The sequence below is a fragment of the Raphanus sativus genome, chromosome 6 (assembly GCF_000801105.2).
Source record: "Raphanus sativus cultivar WK10039 chromosome 6, ASM80110v3, whole genome shotgun sequence".
Taxonomy (NCBI): Eukaryota; Viridiplantae; Streptophyta; class Magnoliopsida; order Brassicales; family Brassicaceae; genus Raphanus; species Raphanus sativus.
Window position 1 is genome coordinate 6,195,662 of NC_079516.1, and position 17,080 is coordinate 6,212,741.

General features: G+C 31.1%; 2 protein-coding genes across 2 annotated transcripts; one reads left to right on the top strand and one right to left on the bottom strand.

The window, feature by feature from the left end:
• Nucleotides 1-2,972: 2,972 nt before the first annotated feature.
• On the bottom strand, nucleotides 2,973-4,742 carry LOC130496536 (reticulon-like protein B9). Its single transcript, XM_056988654.1, has 5 exons — nucleotides 4,175-4,742; nucleotides 3,800-3,980; nucleotides 3,557-3,698; nucleotides 3,393-3,462; nucleotides 2,973-3,308 (listed from the first exon to the last, which is right to left on the bottom strand). The coding sequence occupies exons 1-5, from the start codon at nucleotides 4,284-4,286 to the stop codon at nucleotides 3,139-3,141; spliced, it is 675 nt and encodes a 224-aa protein (XP_056844634.1). The 5' UTR covers nucleotides 4,287-4,742; the 3' UTR covers nucleotides 2,973-3,138.
• Nucleotides 4,743-8,302: 3,560 nt separating this feature from the next.
• On the top strand, nucleotides 8,303-9,576 carry LOC108809178 (non-specific lipid-transfer protein 2). Its single transcript, XM_056990019.1, has one exon. It carries the CDS (start codon nucleotides 9,004-9,006, stop codon nucleotides 9,292-9,294), a length of 291 nt encoding a protein of 96 aa, XP_056845999.1. The 5' UTR covers nucleotides 8,303-9,003; the 3' UTR covers nucleotides 9,295-9,576.
• The last annotated feature ends 7,504 nt before the right edge of the window (nucleotides 9,577-17,080 follow it).

Below are 17,080 nucleotides of genomic sequence, written 5' to 3' on the forward strand. Positions count from 1 at the left end.
TAATTTTATATGGAATGAAAAAACAAAATTTATATGGAATAATTGAAAACTGTCTTTCGAAATTTCTGGCTCAGTGTGTATCCGATAACTTGCATACATACTTCAACTTCAGATTTTTGGAGGAAATTTACCTGTTTTATGTTGACCATACTAAATTCTGGTGAGAAAAGTCAAACCCCATATATATATATATATATATATACTAAATGAACAGCTTGATTTTGTAGTTTCTTAAAAAGTTTTTTAGAGCTTGAAATTTGACTGGTCGTTCAATTAAACTTGTTAAATCCAAAGTAATGTTAAAATAATCTGCAGTGTTTAATTGTTTTTTTTTTTTTGCTAAACGGTAAATATCATTTCTGCAATGAACTGATGAGTCTTACAAGATGTGATGAAAAACTATAAGAACTCTAAAAATCACTTCCATGGCAAAAAAAGGTAAAAAACATGGAAACAAAATCAATCGAATTTGAAACCGTTCTGCTTTGTAGCGAACAGGACATCAAGTATCGATACAAACTTGTGATAACCTGATGGAAGGTTGAGCCAAGACAGGTACAAAGGAGAGACCCGAGAAACTAGAACACAAGAAACACAACGCTAGTGGGAAGTGGATTCAACGGCTGCCTGCACAAATTGCTTTTCTCCAAGGAACAGAAACGGACCCGCTCAAGGACTGTCCTCTAAGTCCGGGCTGGGAAAGAACTAAACCCGGATTCCAGCAATAGACGGGACAACACACACAACGGGTGCTTAATAGCGCTCAACCAACTCGACCGCACTCGCCCTCTAAGTCGGTACAGAGAAAGGGGCAGCATCACCACCTCCCGAGTCTTACTACCTCCTCCAACCGCAAAGTGTTACCCCGAGCTCCAAGAAAAACGAAGAACCTCCACAACCTAACTCATTTAAACCTGCAACTCCAATCAAAGCTAACAAGCAACGCCAATACCAATAACAAAGGAGGGGAGAGGAGCTAAACTAATGCATCACTCTGTAGCTGATCGCCTAATCTTGACTCGACGGAGGGATAGAGTTAACCCTATCGCGACCAGTCCGAGGTCCCGAGACCTCTAGCTCAGGCGACGCGTACCCAGTTATCCTTTGAAGGTAAAGGCCAAAGCGACATTTATTTCCACGGCGAGAAGAATCAGGCGTCGGGAGTGGAGACGTTTGCTTCGGTGAAGGGAAGGATGAATCGGCGGTACAGTCGCTAGAGGCACCGTGTCGATAACCGTCTCATATTCGACGAGTCAAAGCACGCCATCTACGAAGACGACGACCTGAAAACAAAATCACATCACCAACAGATCTTCATGCCAGAGATGGATTTGGATGTGGCGGGGTTGGCAAGAGCCCTCTCACAGTGCCAAGAGGCACCAGAGAGGCGATCTGAGCAGGGGATGAACGACGGCTAGAAAGTTAGGGTTGGGAGAATTTTGGGGGCGCGGAAAAGGAAAGGTAGGTTTTTGTTTAATTGTCTTTATTTATCATTGTTCATGTAGGGAGTTTATTAAAACATTATACAAAACATTAACTATGTGTGGATCACAATCACAACCTCGAGAACAGTCTGTCCTTCTTGCCAAAGCTCTAGCGGTCAGAGCTGCTCTCAATCATGCCATTCAACTTGGCTACACCAAAATCAGGTTTCAATCAGATTTTTTTATAGTCAAAGCTATCAATTCGATCTCAAAACCGAAGAAGATCTACGAAGGAGTTTGTGAGGATATTGAATTCTTATCGTCAAACTTCTTTTTATGTCTCTTTTTTTTATACTTTAGGGAATAAAATGGATATGTTGATTCTTTGGCAAATGCCTTTATTTGTAACCCGAATATTTTTTGGGCCTTGGCTTGATTATCTAATATTCTATCCGTTTTTTAATGTATGATATTTTGGTTGAAAGATTAATAAATTTTTATTTTTTTAAAAAGCATTTTTAAATATATAATTTTAAAATCATTCAACTAGTTATAAAAAACTGTAAAATTTTATTGGTTAAACTGTTCTCAATAAAATTAAAGTTAGATTTGAAACCTCAAACATAATATATTTTAAAATAATATAAACCTATTCAAACATTATATAATTTGAAACCGAAGAAGTATTAAAAATTATACTCAGTAGACAAAAAGAGCATGAAAAGCTCTTTTTTCCATTTCACGTGGACTACGTGTTCCTTGTTTGTGAAAATTTGTCTATACAAATTAAATTTCAAATCAAAAGTTTTTTGACGAAAGCCTAATGTTTGTTCATCCCCTTTTTCATTCATTTGGAATCTTCTCTTTCTTTCTTTTTTTACCATTAAACATTATAATATATAAACGTATGTATATACACATATCTAAATTTAAAGTTTTCTTTCATTTTTCTTGGGATCACACGCACTAGTAGTTCTAAAGTTAGATTCATTCCCCAAACACAATCACAATACTTACCGCATACACATCTAATACATCACATTATTAGAGGTTAAGACCACGACAGATATCTAAAAATAACAAAATGCATGGTTTGATTTAACCATGGTTTGTTCCACTTTCTCTAGCAAAAGAAAATGAAGAGAAAAGAAGTTAAAATGTGTGATAATATCTAAGGTTTAACGAAATGTTACTACATTTCTTCAAAGCTGGAGAAGCTTCAATCTTTGAGAAATCCATTTCCACCAAGGATTGTTCATATTGCTGTTTTCAAGGGAGAAGTTTTGATCCGTCGGTCACGGTTTAACATTGATTTGACTACTGGACTCGAGGAGTTTTAACTCGTGGGAGGTTGAAACATGCAAAACCATAAATTATAATACTCAATTAGTGAACCAAAACTAATTATAATTCAGTTTAGCAAAAAAAAAAAAACTAATTATAATTCATATATCATTGATAAGTTCTTCATTTATCCAGTTGGCATTCTAATATCCTCCTTAAGGGTTATTTGATTCACGTCATTTCATTTTGTACGAAAAACCACAGAAACCAAAAGACTTTTTTTTTTGTAAACTAAAACCAAAAGACTTCCATTTATTTGAAATAGGAATTAAACTTGTTTTACGGTAACTATATAAATTAGCCTAATATAAATCATTGCTCTATATGCATATAAATTTTATTTTTACATCAGTGAGTAACCAATGAAGAATTAAGTATGTTTCTTGCTTCTGACTGTTCCTCTTGGGATCTTGCTAAGAACATTCGAGTCCACTTTCCTGTACAGCTTTCTCATCTTTCTCATAAACTTACTAACCACTCTATCCACGTCATCCTCGTACATCTCGTACATAACCGGCAATGTTTGCATGCTTACAAACCCTAAACGGCATGACGTCCATCAATTAACCCTCTGTAAATTCATCAAGATTTAAATCTACATAGTCTAATAATTGTACTTCTCACCTATGAACAGTAGATTCATAAAGTTGATACATGTCCCGATGATTGATAGGATGTAAAGTGAAATTGTTGTCTGAAAAAAGTTGTATCCAATTTTAGGAAAATATTAGTAACTATATTTGACATATAATCAAAACTATAATGGAATGACTATATCAATATCTTACGAGAAAAAAGAGTGGCGGATCTCTTCCACAAGCAAGGTCAAGAAGCTTGGAGAGGATTTGGTTGAATCTATCATGAAAGCTTGTTGCTAATTCCTTGAAAGAAGATTCGTCTAGTACCACTTCTGGTATGATTGGCCTTTCCCTGCATGTATTATTAATTAGTTAATCTCGGAACTATATATTTCTATGACCGAACCAAGAAATCGGAAAGATTAATCAAAATATATATATGTACAATATTACCAATTGAGAAAATCAGAAGCAGTGGACCAAATGAAGAAAAGAAGCATAGAGGTCATGGAAGCATGACAAACTAAGGTTATGAAATTGTATTCCACTACTTCCATTAAGAACCACAGTAGACTAACTCCTATCACCAATGTTGCAGCAATTTTTGGCTCTCTCCATAACAAAATATCCGCAACTGTTAAATCACAAATATCAAATTTCGTTTTTAAAGTATCATTTGTTGAAAACCATAAAGATTCTTCTAACAGAGATATATATACAACGAATATATATAGATATAAAACATGTATCTAGCTTTTTCACATATACATAATACTCATATCGATTAATTGGCCGATATAAAGTTAACAAAATGAGAGAAGTAAATACCTTTGCCTCCTCCGAATATAGAGTGAATTGATCGTTGGCGATAGAAGAGCTTAGTTTGTTGATGCATCGTTCTTTCGTCTTCAGAATCAGAAGATCCCCCAAAGATCGGCATGATGTTGGATTATGATGAATTCTTATGATTAAATGGAAAGAGTAGTTAACTTTAACGTGGTGGTTATGTAAATTTGTTGGAAATATAAGAAGAGGTGGACAGACTAGAGAGGTTCTAAGCTTGGGAGCAAAGTTAACACATTTTTATGAAGCAAGGAATAAGTAATGGTTTTGTCCTTAATCCTTCTATTTTTTTTCATATACACGTTTGCATAAACAATTCAAACTCCTAAATAAGAATTACGTATACAAGTGATAATTTCAATGGCAAAGAGTATATGGTAAGATGTTTTGGATGGTATATTTTTCTCCTTCCGCCTCAAGCTAATTCAGCTTCCAGAACTGCCTGTGAATATAAAGATTCATGGACTTTGGTCGCTCTCCACTTCTTATGGCTGGTGATCCCGTTGGCTACAAAGCCTGGGTACTACTGTCTGTTTTCTTCGTCTTGCATGATCTTGTCCTGACTTATGGTAGGTGGTGTGGTGAGGCGTGAAAATCTCAATGTATATATATATTTATTTAAAAGTTATAAAATTAGATGATTTATTTTGATATTTTATCTGAGAGAATGTTTGCGATCTACCTTTAATCTTGTATTCGTAAAATCTAATTTTGTATTTTCTAAAACTAACCAGGATAACCTAAAAGAAAAATAAACTATTCTTTGAAAAACAAATAATTCTTCTAAAGTATATTATTTATCTTTAATCTCGTGCATTAAGATAATTGGATTTTACAAGTTATTTTTACTTGTAGGAGGAGCAATAATAACAACTCAAATTGTAACACTACTCACTAGGCGTGAGAATCATAAAGTTCATATCACGATCGATGCTTTGGACCCACTTTCTATTATTTCATTTACTCTTTTTGATACAACTGTTTTTAGCCTTGTTTTCTCTATCAAATTTTTTTTGATAGATATAAATTCCATCTCCATTTTAAAGTGTTTGAATGAATAAGCATAAATCTATGGTCCGGCTGGCTGGAAGCCTAGAACGGATGACAATCTCAGAAGTTCTCTACGGGCACGATGGTTACGTATTTATTGAACAAGAACCAATGTCTTCATCAACATCTGGTGTCCAGTGTATCGTTTCATCTCTCTTGCATAATCTGTGAAGCTTCGAGTTCGTTTTGCCGCTATTATGGTTTTTTTTTTGTTTTCTTGTTTCTTAATCCTATTTTTTTCTGTCTATCAAGGCTCAATGAATTTCTTCAGAATTAAAAGATACATAAATATATATGGGATTTTGACGTCAAAAAATAATAAGCATAAATAATGGAAAATAACAACATCAAACTTCCGTGACAAAAAAAAAAAAAAAAAAAACAACATCAAACTTCAAACTTCAAAGTAGAGTACACATGTTTGCATGAGCTACAACTTCAACAACCAGTATGTGAACATATTTTTAGTGACCATCTTCACACCAAACATTCCTTTCTCCTTCCAGAAATGTTTCTGGATTATGATATATGAGCTCATATTTACATACGTCGTCTTCTTTTTTTTATAGTCTCTTTAAAAAAATTTAATATTAGTACTAATAGCAACTCTAATATAAAATTCTATTTTTTCTGTAAAATGAAAGAAAATGGGATATGGAATAATAACACTCCAACCCAACTCAATTTTTCATTTCATTACCATAATGGAGCGATGAATGAATAAAAAATAGATTATTTTATTAATAAAGTAAACTCTATTAAAAAGTGATATATTGAATAGTGTTGAAGTGTTTTATAATATATATTCTACTTTATTATATTTTAGAATAAAAAATAGAGTGAAGTTAGAGATGCTGTTAGCAAACCGATCAACCGTTTTATTAGCTTTTTTCCATGCTACATTAAGAAAAAAAAATTCAGACGAATGTTAAACTTTTTTTTGAACACCGAAGTAGCCATTGCTTAATCGAGGAAAAAGTAGTTAACTGGAGAAAAAATAAAGCTACGGAAATTTTTAAAATTTGAGGAATGATGGAATGAATATTAAATTAATTAAAATATTTTATATGGTATTTACTTTATTATAAGAAAAGACAAATACAATAACTGAACTAATTATTACAAGAAAATATAACTAAAATTTATTAAAAATACTTTAGTTCTAATTATAAACATTTAAATAATTTATTTACAACGTAATTATTTATCATTAAAAGATATTTGTCTTAATAGACTATGATTAATTAAGTGATAAAAAATAGCGTAGATAGAAGAAGAAGAATACTATCCTATCATGGATGAAAAAGTTATTGCTATTTATCTAAAAAAATAAAATGTTATTATCATATAACTTAATAATATGAAAATGTATTTTACAAATAATCAACTAAAATTCATCTTTTTCATTTAATGAAAATTTCTTTGTATTTTTATCAGAAATTTACCTTTTTTCTTTTATTTCGCATTTTTGTTGATCGGTAAAGTATTTGCGAAATTGTGTTGAAGACATCGTTCCACCATTTTTCAAGATTGCCAATCAAAGCCTAAGTTACAAATCTACTTAATTACCAAAGAATATGAAACAACTGATCTTTCTATTGCAGTGCTACACTAGAGAGAACATGGCATGTTCATTAATTTACTACACTTGCGGCAAAAGACGAATGTTCAATGAGTGATTGTGGCAATGATTATTCACACGTATCCCCAAACGCACGCTTCTTCTCAAATCATCATTTTTCACATCGACAAATTAATTGAAATTGTTGTTGTTGTGAACATATTGAATTGGTTACGTTTATCTTATTATATACACATATACGGATGCATTTTCCATCCACATATTATTATTATCACAGTATATGTGAGATTAACAGAAGTAATAGTGACGTTAAAGGAGTCGGCATCAAATATTGGGACGACACAGATACTATTAGGGGTGAGCGTGGATAGTATACCATATTTTCGATATTTATATGATTTGTTTTGTGCTTTACGAATATCTAATATCTTTATTTGTTTTGTTTTTAGAAAATCCGGATATTTAAATATCTAAAAAAATTATAGATATTTACAAATCAACGGATATTTATAGATATTTTATCTACTTTATTTAATACAAGTCAATTACAAAACATTATACAAATTTTTTTCTTAAATTAATATTTTACATAACATAAAAGAATTTTACATAACATAAAAGATAAACTAAAAATTAATGAAACTATGTGTTTTATGAATTTTAAAATTAATAAATTTTAAAAATTTTGTAGTTTTCTATAAATATTTTTGTAATTTTTTCTTAACTTTTTATTCATAAGAACAAAATTAATAAAATTATATGTTAAAATAATAATTGTATAAATTATTTATGTAAAACTCTATTCTTTTGTAACACATTTATGTAAAACTCTATATTTAATCATAAATATACATCTCTCTATATTTTAAGTCGGGGCGGATTGGATATCCACTTCTAAATTTATTTAGTATTTGTGATTTGTTATACTTTTAATTTATACTAATTTTTAATATTTGTTTTGCTTCAGAAATTTATGAATATCCAATTTTTTTGGATCGAATTAAAACAAATCAAAACAGATTTAGCGGATAAAAAGTTCAGTCCTAAATATTATCACCGAAATTCTTTTTCGCCTCCTGTTTTCCTTCACACTCGATCGATCCCACCTTTTTGTAGTTACTATGTTTTGATAGTGAAAATACTGATATATTTAGTATTATCAGTCACTTGTTTTTCCTTTGGTCGACAATCAATATATAGAGATAAAGTTAGAGAATATATAGTTCAAAGTTTTATACAAGTGTTTGATTTTGTGATTTATATGTTTCTAAATGCATTTGCCACTTTGTATGTAGTGCTACGTTTCCACTTATAAATGAAAAGAACGGATAGATAAATGTCTAAAACACGCACAGCATAAAAAAAATTATATCGCATTATTTGAATACTTTTCCCCATTTTTAGCCATCACTATATTCTTTTATGTTTTTTTTTTTTGATAAAAATTCTTTAATGTTTTCTTAGGTCGAATGAGTCGCGAGAGTTCTTAATACACAAACCTCGAGTTTATTTAATGTAATAATATGAAGTTTTTGATCAACCATTCGACGATAGAAAATACTTATTAGGCTATATTATGTTATTCCAATGCTAATTAACTAAAATGATAAGACGCCGCACTATAAGCAAGTGCACTGCACTAAGGGCGTCATTATTGGTTGTCCATGATGTTGAGTCCTTATGTTATTATATTAATTTTTTTATGTTAAGGAAAAAATTAAGGACAACACAAATCTATAGATTATTGGTTAGACTTCTAAGAAGAGGAAAGATGATGAGAGGATAAAGAAAGAAATAAATAGGAGAATAGTGACGCTTCATCACAAGCCGACAGGTAGCAAGAAGGACGAGCAAAAAAAGACCTTAATTAAGATCCGTCTCAAAACATTACAAGCCTTTTTGATTTATTTTTGAGCCCAGAAATGCTAAGGACCCTGCATTTGGACCCCGCTAATGTTGGTCTAATAGACTAATCTGTTTGAAAATTATGTTCAATCCATATATTCTTAATCTGAAATTAGAAAATACTATATAGTAAAGTAGAAGTAGAACAATGTAACACAAAAACTTTTAACTTTCCCTCTCTATAAATAGAAAAGAGATCCACATATCAAAAACAACACAAACACCAGAACACACTCCATAGACTCTCTCTCTTAAACCAAACAGAAGAAGAAGAAACATGGTGATGATCAAGGCCACATGGGTTTCTATTTTCGCCCTCGCGGCTATTCTCCTAGTGATCCTAGTCCCGGTGGCAGAAGCGGTGACGTGCTCGCCAATGCAGCTAAGCCCATGTGCGTCGGCAATAACGTCATCTTCTCAACCTTCAGCGTTGTGCTGCAAGAAGCTGAAGGAGCAGAAGCCATGCTTATGTGGGTACATGAGAAATCCTAGCCTCCGTCGCTTAGTCAGCTCTCCCAACGCTCGTAAAGTCTCTAACCGCTGCAAGCTCCCCATCCCAAGGTGTTGAAAACTATAAAAAGGCGTTTTACTATTTATTATGATCATCCTATATATATGTTTGAATCCTAATTTTGGTTTGTGTTTAAGGATGTTAATTATGATTAGTAAGCAGTTGTTAAAGTAAGTGTTACCCTTAAGAATGTGTGATGATGCTTGTATGCATCTTATTTCAACTTTTGTTTGTTGTCTTATTCTGGTTTTTGATCAGTGTAGAGGTGTTATAAGAATATGATGATGTAATCATTGAGACAATATGATATAAAATATATATTTCATAAACACAGAAGAATCACTGTACAAGAACAAACCAGCTTAATTGGTCAGAGACACAGCTCAATAAGATCTTAAATCAAAACCTAGATACAAGAATTACAGAACATAGCCAGAGCGAATGCGTGTAGAAAGAAAGAGAGGGTACATATAACATTTGAGGCAAAGCAAGGCAAGCCACGGAGCTTAGCGTGTGTGACAGTATCGTGACAAGTGACAACCGACTACACCATCCAGACGATATATCAACTTCTCTCATTCCGTTTAGTTATACAAATATAAACGAAAATGAAGGACTGACCATGACCAAAGAAAATAAAACATTTGTTGTTTCGATTGGTTATTGTACCACACTGTTGTTATAATTCCGCGTTACCCCTTTCTCTCTTGATGTTCACTGGCTTGATGAGAGCAGATAAACTTTGCAACAGTCATTATCTCTTATTTCCAGTGTTGTTCTCTCTCTCTCTTCCACATGTAAGTTAATTTATTTTGATTTAACTGCATCAGATCATCCATATAATTTTTTTTCTATTTAATTTCTTTCGAAATTGCTCTCACGTTTGCTATATATTTACTTGTTGTAAGGATTTTGTTTCTGGTCTTGTATTTGAGCTTGTTTTCCAGATGTTTCTTCGTTTTAAGTTAGGAGCTTAAATATAATCCTCTTGAAATATATGCTAGTTAGGGTTAATAGACTTAGTAGAGTTTTAAGTTTTGTGGAAGACATTATTAGAGGATATGAGATGATCCAAGTCTGGTGGGAATGGAAACCAAATCCCCTTGTGCCAATCAACCATCGGAGACTCTTCACGTGTTAAGTTCAAAGTCTGGTCTGGTGGGAAAGAAATTCTGGTTTGGAAACGTCCCCTGTCCCCTTCCCTAAACAAATATTATTCTCTGCACCAAGCTATGTCCTCCTCCTTCAATCGTGTGTCAGTCATTGTCTTCACGTTTGATCTCCTCACCGTTTAGTTCACACTAAGGGGCTGTTATTAGTATGTGATTTAAAAAGAGTTCTGATGATTTTTTAAAATTTATTGATTTCTGAATTTTAAAAGAGTTATGAAGATTTTTTTCTATTTTTAAAGTTTTGTCAAAGAGTTTTGTAAATTGTTAAATTCTTTATCTGAAGATAATTATAAACTTATGTAGAGTATCTCTAAATATTGTGTTGTTACGTTTGTTGTTATCCTCTTCATTTTCCCAGTTTGTATTCCATTTGTTGTTCTTCCTTTGTTCTGATCAGTTCATATTTTTTTCTTTCTCAAAGCTCACAATTTTTTTAGATCAAAGGTTTTTGCGTTCATTTCCGAAGTCACTGACTTTTAAAAAATTTGACTAATCTCTACATTTCATCTGTAACTAGTTAGCATTTTATAATTAATATCAAAGTTTACGTGTTCCAATCTTTACGGTGATGAGTGAACGAATTACGGTGATGAGTGAACGAAGACATGTTGCTACCAATATTTGTAGAGTTTGTTTTGATTTTTTTTTTAAATTTGGTTAAATTATAAAAAGTATTTGAGAATACATGAACGATAGGCAATACTTTGCTAAACAAATTTTGTGAAGAAAAATATGTAGAATCACAAATGAATAACAACAGACTTTTAAGTCATGAAAAAAACAGTTATTTTCATTTTTTTTTGAATAACACAAGATTTTTGTTGATTTGGTAAAATAACAAATCCAATAACTCCAGACTTTTAAAAACTCTTGACAACTTATTTCAAATTCATAAACCAATAACATCAGATTTTGATATAGTTTTGAAAAGTCATAATTGAATAACACTAGAATCATTAGAAAATCTAAATCTATTTTAACTCTTTATAAATACATAATCTAATAACACCCCCTAAAAGTCTCCATTTCAGCGGCCGGTGGATCCACTACCCATCTCTCTAAATCATTCAGTCGCATTAAAACCAGTAACTACATAAGGTAAACACACAATTTGTATATATACTTGAAAAAATAAATTTAATATAATTAATTCTTTTTCAAGCCGGATTATATTATTAAGCAAAAAGTTCTAAGCACTGAAAACTATCAAATCAAATGTACAAAATAGATACACCAATAAGGATTTAAAGTAAACTAACACATATCTATTTTGCATATGGATTAACGATTTTTCATATAAAAAATTCATATTTGCTTCTAAAATAATTAAATTTAAAGGGATATAATATTTGTATTAATCTAAAAACACCACATTTCATATTGAATTGTTGACTTAATACTATTCAATAGTTCACAGAGATTACCGTTCCAAAAAAATTTATGCTGATTTTTGAAATAACTATGTTTGCTGCATGAATTTCATCACCATAACATGAAGAACCAACGATTGAAGCCGGTAGAACATGTTGCCACAGTAGTTTGTCAATTACTTTTCCTAAACGAACCAATTTTTTTTGTTTTTCTATTTTTCTGAAGAAACATACAAAAACAATAATAATAATAATAAAAAATCTCTTTTTTCTCTTGCCGCTAAAATTTCTAAATGTCATGTTTTATCATAATTACCTTAAATTATACATAAAATACAGAAAAGTAAACTCATAAATTAGAGTTATTAAGTATTCGGATTTTCAGGTTGAATGAATCAATTCTCATTGGGTTCGTGTCCAGTGGGGGAGCTATCGTTACGGTAGGGGGTCATCTATGAATTCTAAAATTTTTTTTACATGAACAAATTCATTGAAACATTACAAAGTTAGCTTATGTGACTCCTATAACATATCAAAAAAATCAAAATGATTCCAGTGAAAAATGTGGCTAGCTCCGCCACTGTTCGTGTCTATTTAGGTCAAATTTTATCGGTTATCAGTGTTTCGAATAGAAAAGTTTTAGATTATATATGTTTCTAGAAAGTTTTCTGGTTCAGAGTTTTGTTGGATTGATTCCGGTTTTGGTTTTGGTTTATGGACAACTAATTTTCAAAAAAAAACAAAGAAAACATTTCACAATGGTGAATCTTTCGCTTTGTGTAGAAAACGCATGCTTTGCTTGTTAATTAAGACATAAATGGGCCTAATGAATAATAAGTCCAATAAATGATCCATTAATGAGTGTATGCCATATTGTTTTGTATTCGTCTCTATTAATTAATTTTCTTGAAAATATCTAGAAATTTTTCATTTTCCCTAACGATGAAGTCAAATATTCAAGTCAGTGAAGATATATCTATGTATTTCGCTATAAAAAGATTGTCTAGTATGTCCGTTGTTCATATGTCATATAGTCGTATCTAAACTTGAAGCCTAGCTCTAGAATTTATTTAACTTAAAACATACCTCATCGTAAAAACCAATACCTCATCAAACATAAAGGATTGTCTCTAACTATCATACACTCTCCTTTATGTTTGATGAGGTATTATAATTTTGACTCTATCCTCTAATATGTATATTGTTTATTAAATTATGTTTATACGTTTGACATTTAGCAGCAAAGTTTGAATTTTAGTTTAGCTCGACCTAACTACCCTTTTAAAAAGAATATCATGCTCTCTGCATATTAGTGGGTTTATCTTTTCGACATACAAGATTACATGCAAAGTTAAGCGTGTTTAAACTGAAATAGCAAAAATGGAATGATAGATGGCCTATTACGAAGTAACTTACGATAATATACAAGTGATATTAAAACACAGAGAAATATCATATGGTAATTATAAAATAAGTAAAAATAATTTTAAACCATCGGAAAATTACCATAATTCCCAAAACAAAACCTACAGACCGAATGACCAGACGTGACAGACCTATTAGCTGTGAAAGGTCTGGGTGTTATAATTTCATAACTATTATTCTTTTTAATTTTAACCAATATTCTGCTAGGTATATATATTCCTTAACGTAGACTCAAGAAATCATGGTAATATTCTCGTAAGCAATGTCTTTTTACCAAAAACTAAAATAAATGTTAAATTGTATTTCATCTGTTTCATATTAAATATCATTTTAAATTTATGCACGCATATTAAAAATTATTTAATTTTGTATATTTTATATATAAAAACATCATTACCCATACTATTATTTATATTTCAATCAATAGAAAAATACATTGAAAAATAAAGTTAATAATTTTATATAAAAAAAACTAAAATGATACTTATTTTGTAACCGAAGAACTTTCTCTACAAAGATATTTAATCCCCTCTCTGTTCATATTCTAATTTTTTTTTCTTGTTACATAAAAAGTGTCACTTTACAATTCTAATGCAAATTATATTTACTTTCAGCTGAAAATTAATTGCAAATTGCATTGATTTTATAAATAATTTTATTTATCTCAAATACTATTGGTCGAAAATATGTAACTAATAACAACTTACATAATTTCTGTCATTTTTCAATTTGTGTGAAAATGTCAAAATGACACTTATTCGGGAACGGAATGAGTATAAAACGGAGTGATTACCTAAAAGGGAAACATCATTACACAATTTTTTTTTGAGCAAACCAAAACGATCATTACACAATTATCATGAACTAACGTACATGAAATTTGATGGTAACTCTCGTTTTCATGGACCTATTAAGGTCTTGTCGTTTTCAACAATGCTAAATATAAAGTTGAAGTGGTTTGAAGAGATTTTCTATTTATTTTCTCCTAAAAAGAAAGCAAATTGTTTTACGCATCTCATATTTTTAATGTACGACATTATAAATAGCTGACACAGTCACACAATTAGTGTAGAGCCATATAGGAGTAATAGCAATAAAAATTGATATTCCGAATTGAAAACACGGCGTGGAATGTTTCCATTGTATAGTCAACGTAGTACTGTTGTATGTTATTCCGATATATTTTTTTTTTTTGAAAAAATGTTATTCCAATATATTGTAACATGGAATCTGCGTTTCTTTTGTTTTGTATTTTTGATTACAAGAAGTATATACATTGGCTCATTGGAACTAGGCATGAACATGGATGAACGTTGGTAGTCTTATGGATTTAGTAAGAATGGTCAACCATTAGTTAACTCTTTAATTAGAAAACTTAACTATTTCTTAAGTGAGTTACGTGCATAATTAAATTCTAGTTTTGTGCATATGTCGCTATAATGCATTGAGTCATATATATTGAGTTATGCATTCCTAATCTATCATCTATATTACTAAAATAGAAGTACACAATTAAATTACCCCTTAGTTTTATAAATTATTTATATTTTCATACCACTGATTTATAAATTTAACTATAGTTAATTATAGTTATATTTTACAGTTCATTAATAAATATTTTTTATTCTAATTTTTCCAAAAAACCGGCAACAATAATATAAGAAAACTATTCGAATTTTACCGAAAATTAGGCACCAATGATATTACCCTTGATTTATTTCGTTATTTACAAGACATTTCACTCCTTAATTTTAGTTAACCATTATTAGTTAAAATCTAAAAGCCTGCAAAAAAATAAATAAAGAATATTCCAAGATATTATTTAACTGTTGAAAATTAATATATATATATATATATATAACTTTAAAATTATTTACTACATCATTTTATACATAAATTGATATTTATACTATGAGTGTTTAAGACTATTATAAATTTATCATAAAATTAAAATTTAAATCTAAAATAAAAAGACAAACTTATAATAGGTTATTGATAACGAAAATAAACTAATAGTGTTATATCAATAAGTTTTTTATATTACATTTTTTTTTTGAATGACGTAGTAAAATTTTCAAAAAAGTCTAAAGGAATTATAATTTTATATAATATTAAAATGTATATGAGCAATTTAATCAAAAAATTTTAAAATATTAGTAGATATTTTTTGTTCTTATTGATCAATGATTTTAGATCGCGGCTTAACAAGGAACTTTTGGTTAAAAACTGAGTTATATCAAATTTTCAATTAACGATTTTTTTCATTAACTCACATTGTTTATTTTTAGTAATTTTAATTTATAAAAAAATCTATATACAGTATACATAAGTCTAACTAAATAAATGGTGGATTTGTTTATATAGTACCTAATATTGGTGATAAAATTTACGGTAAATGAAACAAAAATTTACTTGATGTAATTTTTTAAAATTTATTTCGTCCTTCTATTTTGATAATATATGTGAAATTACAAATCATGAAACCATCAAAAAGTGCATCACTTAAAAGCCGTTACAAACTATGCAACCTTACACCCAAAAAAAACTATGCAACCTTTATTACTTTTGGATACATTATTGTCTAAACTAGAAAATAATTTTTATAATAACATAAATGTCGTTTTAACCCCCAAGACATGGTTTACTAATTGATTTTGTAATTTTTTTTCTACCAAGATTTTATATATAATAAAAGGCTAAAGCCCAAACAAATTACAAAGCCCGAAAAAATTTGGGACCAATATAACTACCCAAATGGACCTAAAGTCCAACTTGAGAAATCCTAATGATTAAGTGGAGAAACGTTGACGGCCGCCACACAGATCGGTTTTTGAAAAGACATGACACGTGTTAGCATTCTCGCCACCGAAAGACACGCGTCGCGTGCCATCGCGTCTCCACCGCTTCTCGCTACCACCGGAGAACTTAACCTCGGTTCACCGGACCACACCCGAGCTCCAAAACTCCACATAACTTCACCGCGAACACCTTCAAACTCCTGAGAGACCATTATCGGAGAGAATCAATCGCCGTGGCGAGATCTCATCCACCAAGCATTCACCGTAAACCATCTAAGAGAAAGATTCGCATGCAACCACACCATTTTCACCGGAGAGCTTCATCGTCCTCCGACGAGATGTCAACCAACAAACCCAACTCGTAACCGCAGAAACAAAACCAAAGAAAGATAAACTACACCCTAAAAATCTAGAGAACAAAACCGGTGATGCAAAGTTGTGGTAGCCTTCACCCTCCAGAGACTAGGGCCGACGACGGCGAAACTGAAGAAGTTTCCACATCCCGGAGACAAGAATCGGCAACGACGGATTTGTGGGAGTCTCCGTCTCCCGGAATCGGAACCTAAACTACAAACGTTTTCACCGTGCCATAAATTCCAACAACCGCATCTTTACTCCAAGATCAGAGCCACCATGGTTGGTGGCTGGGCAGAGCTTAGATAAGGTGGATATCGGAGAAGACGGAAAAGAACCAAAAAACAAAAAAAATTATGCTGAAGAAAGACGGGTATCAGCGACGGCATATATGCTCACGCGCCAGCGTCCACCGGACCCAAAACTGAGATCTACTTTTTTCTCTAAATCTATAGTACCAGATGGTTGAGTTAATTGATTTTGTAGTTTAAAATGCCGGTCCAGTTAACACACACAAACAATAGGCATTATCCTTTGACGCAAAGAAACAAAAAAGTGAGGAAAAAGATAAATGAAAAGAGAAAGATGAGTGATGGATCATAATCATAAAGCCAACCATTGCATTATACACTTGCAAGGTACTTATAATCTACATATTTAGGAACAAAAGGTATTAAACGGTCAACCCAATTAAATAAATTTGTTCGTATTACTCTTCGAGTGT

What these genes read in the sequence shown, in the direction of transcription:
- LOC130496536 (XM_056988654.1), bottom strand. Translation starts at nt 4,286, where the DNA reads ATGCCGATCTTTGGGGGATCTTCTGATTCTGAAGACGAAAGAACGATG. An exon ending in GCTTCTGATTTTCTCAATTG is followed by an intron (nt 3,699 to 3,799) that starts GTAATATTGTAC and finishes TAATACATGCAG; the next exon opens with GGAAAGGCCAATCATACCAG. An exon ending in ATCCGCCACTCTTTTTTCTC is followed by an intron (nt 3,463 to 3,556) that starts GTAAGATATTGA and finishes AACTTTTTTCAG; the next exon opens with ACAACAATTTCACTTTACAT.
- LOC108809178 (XM_056990019.1), top strand. Translation starts at nt 9,004, where the DNA reads ATGGTGATGATCAAGGCCACATGGGTTTCTATTTTCGCCCTCGCGGCT.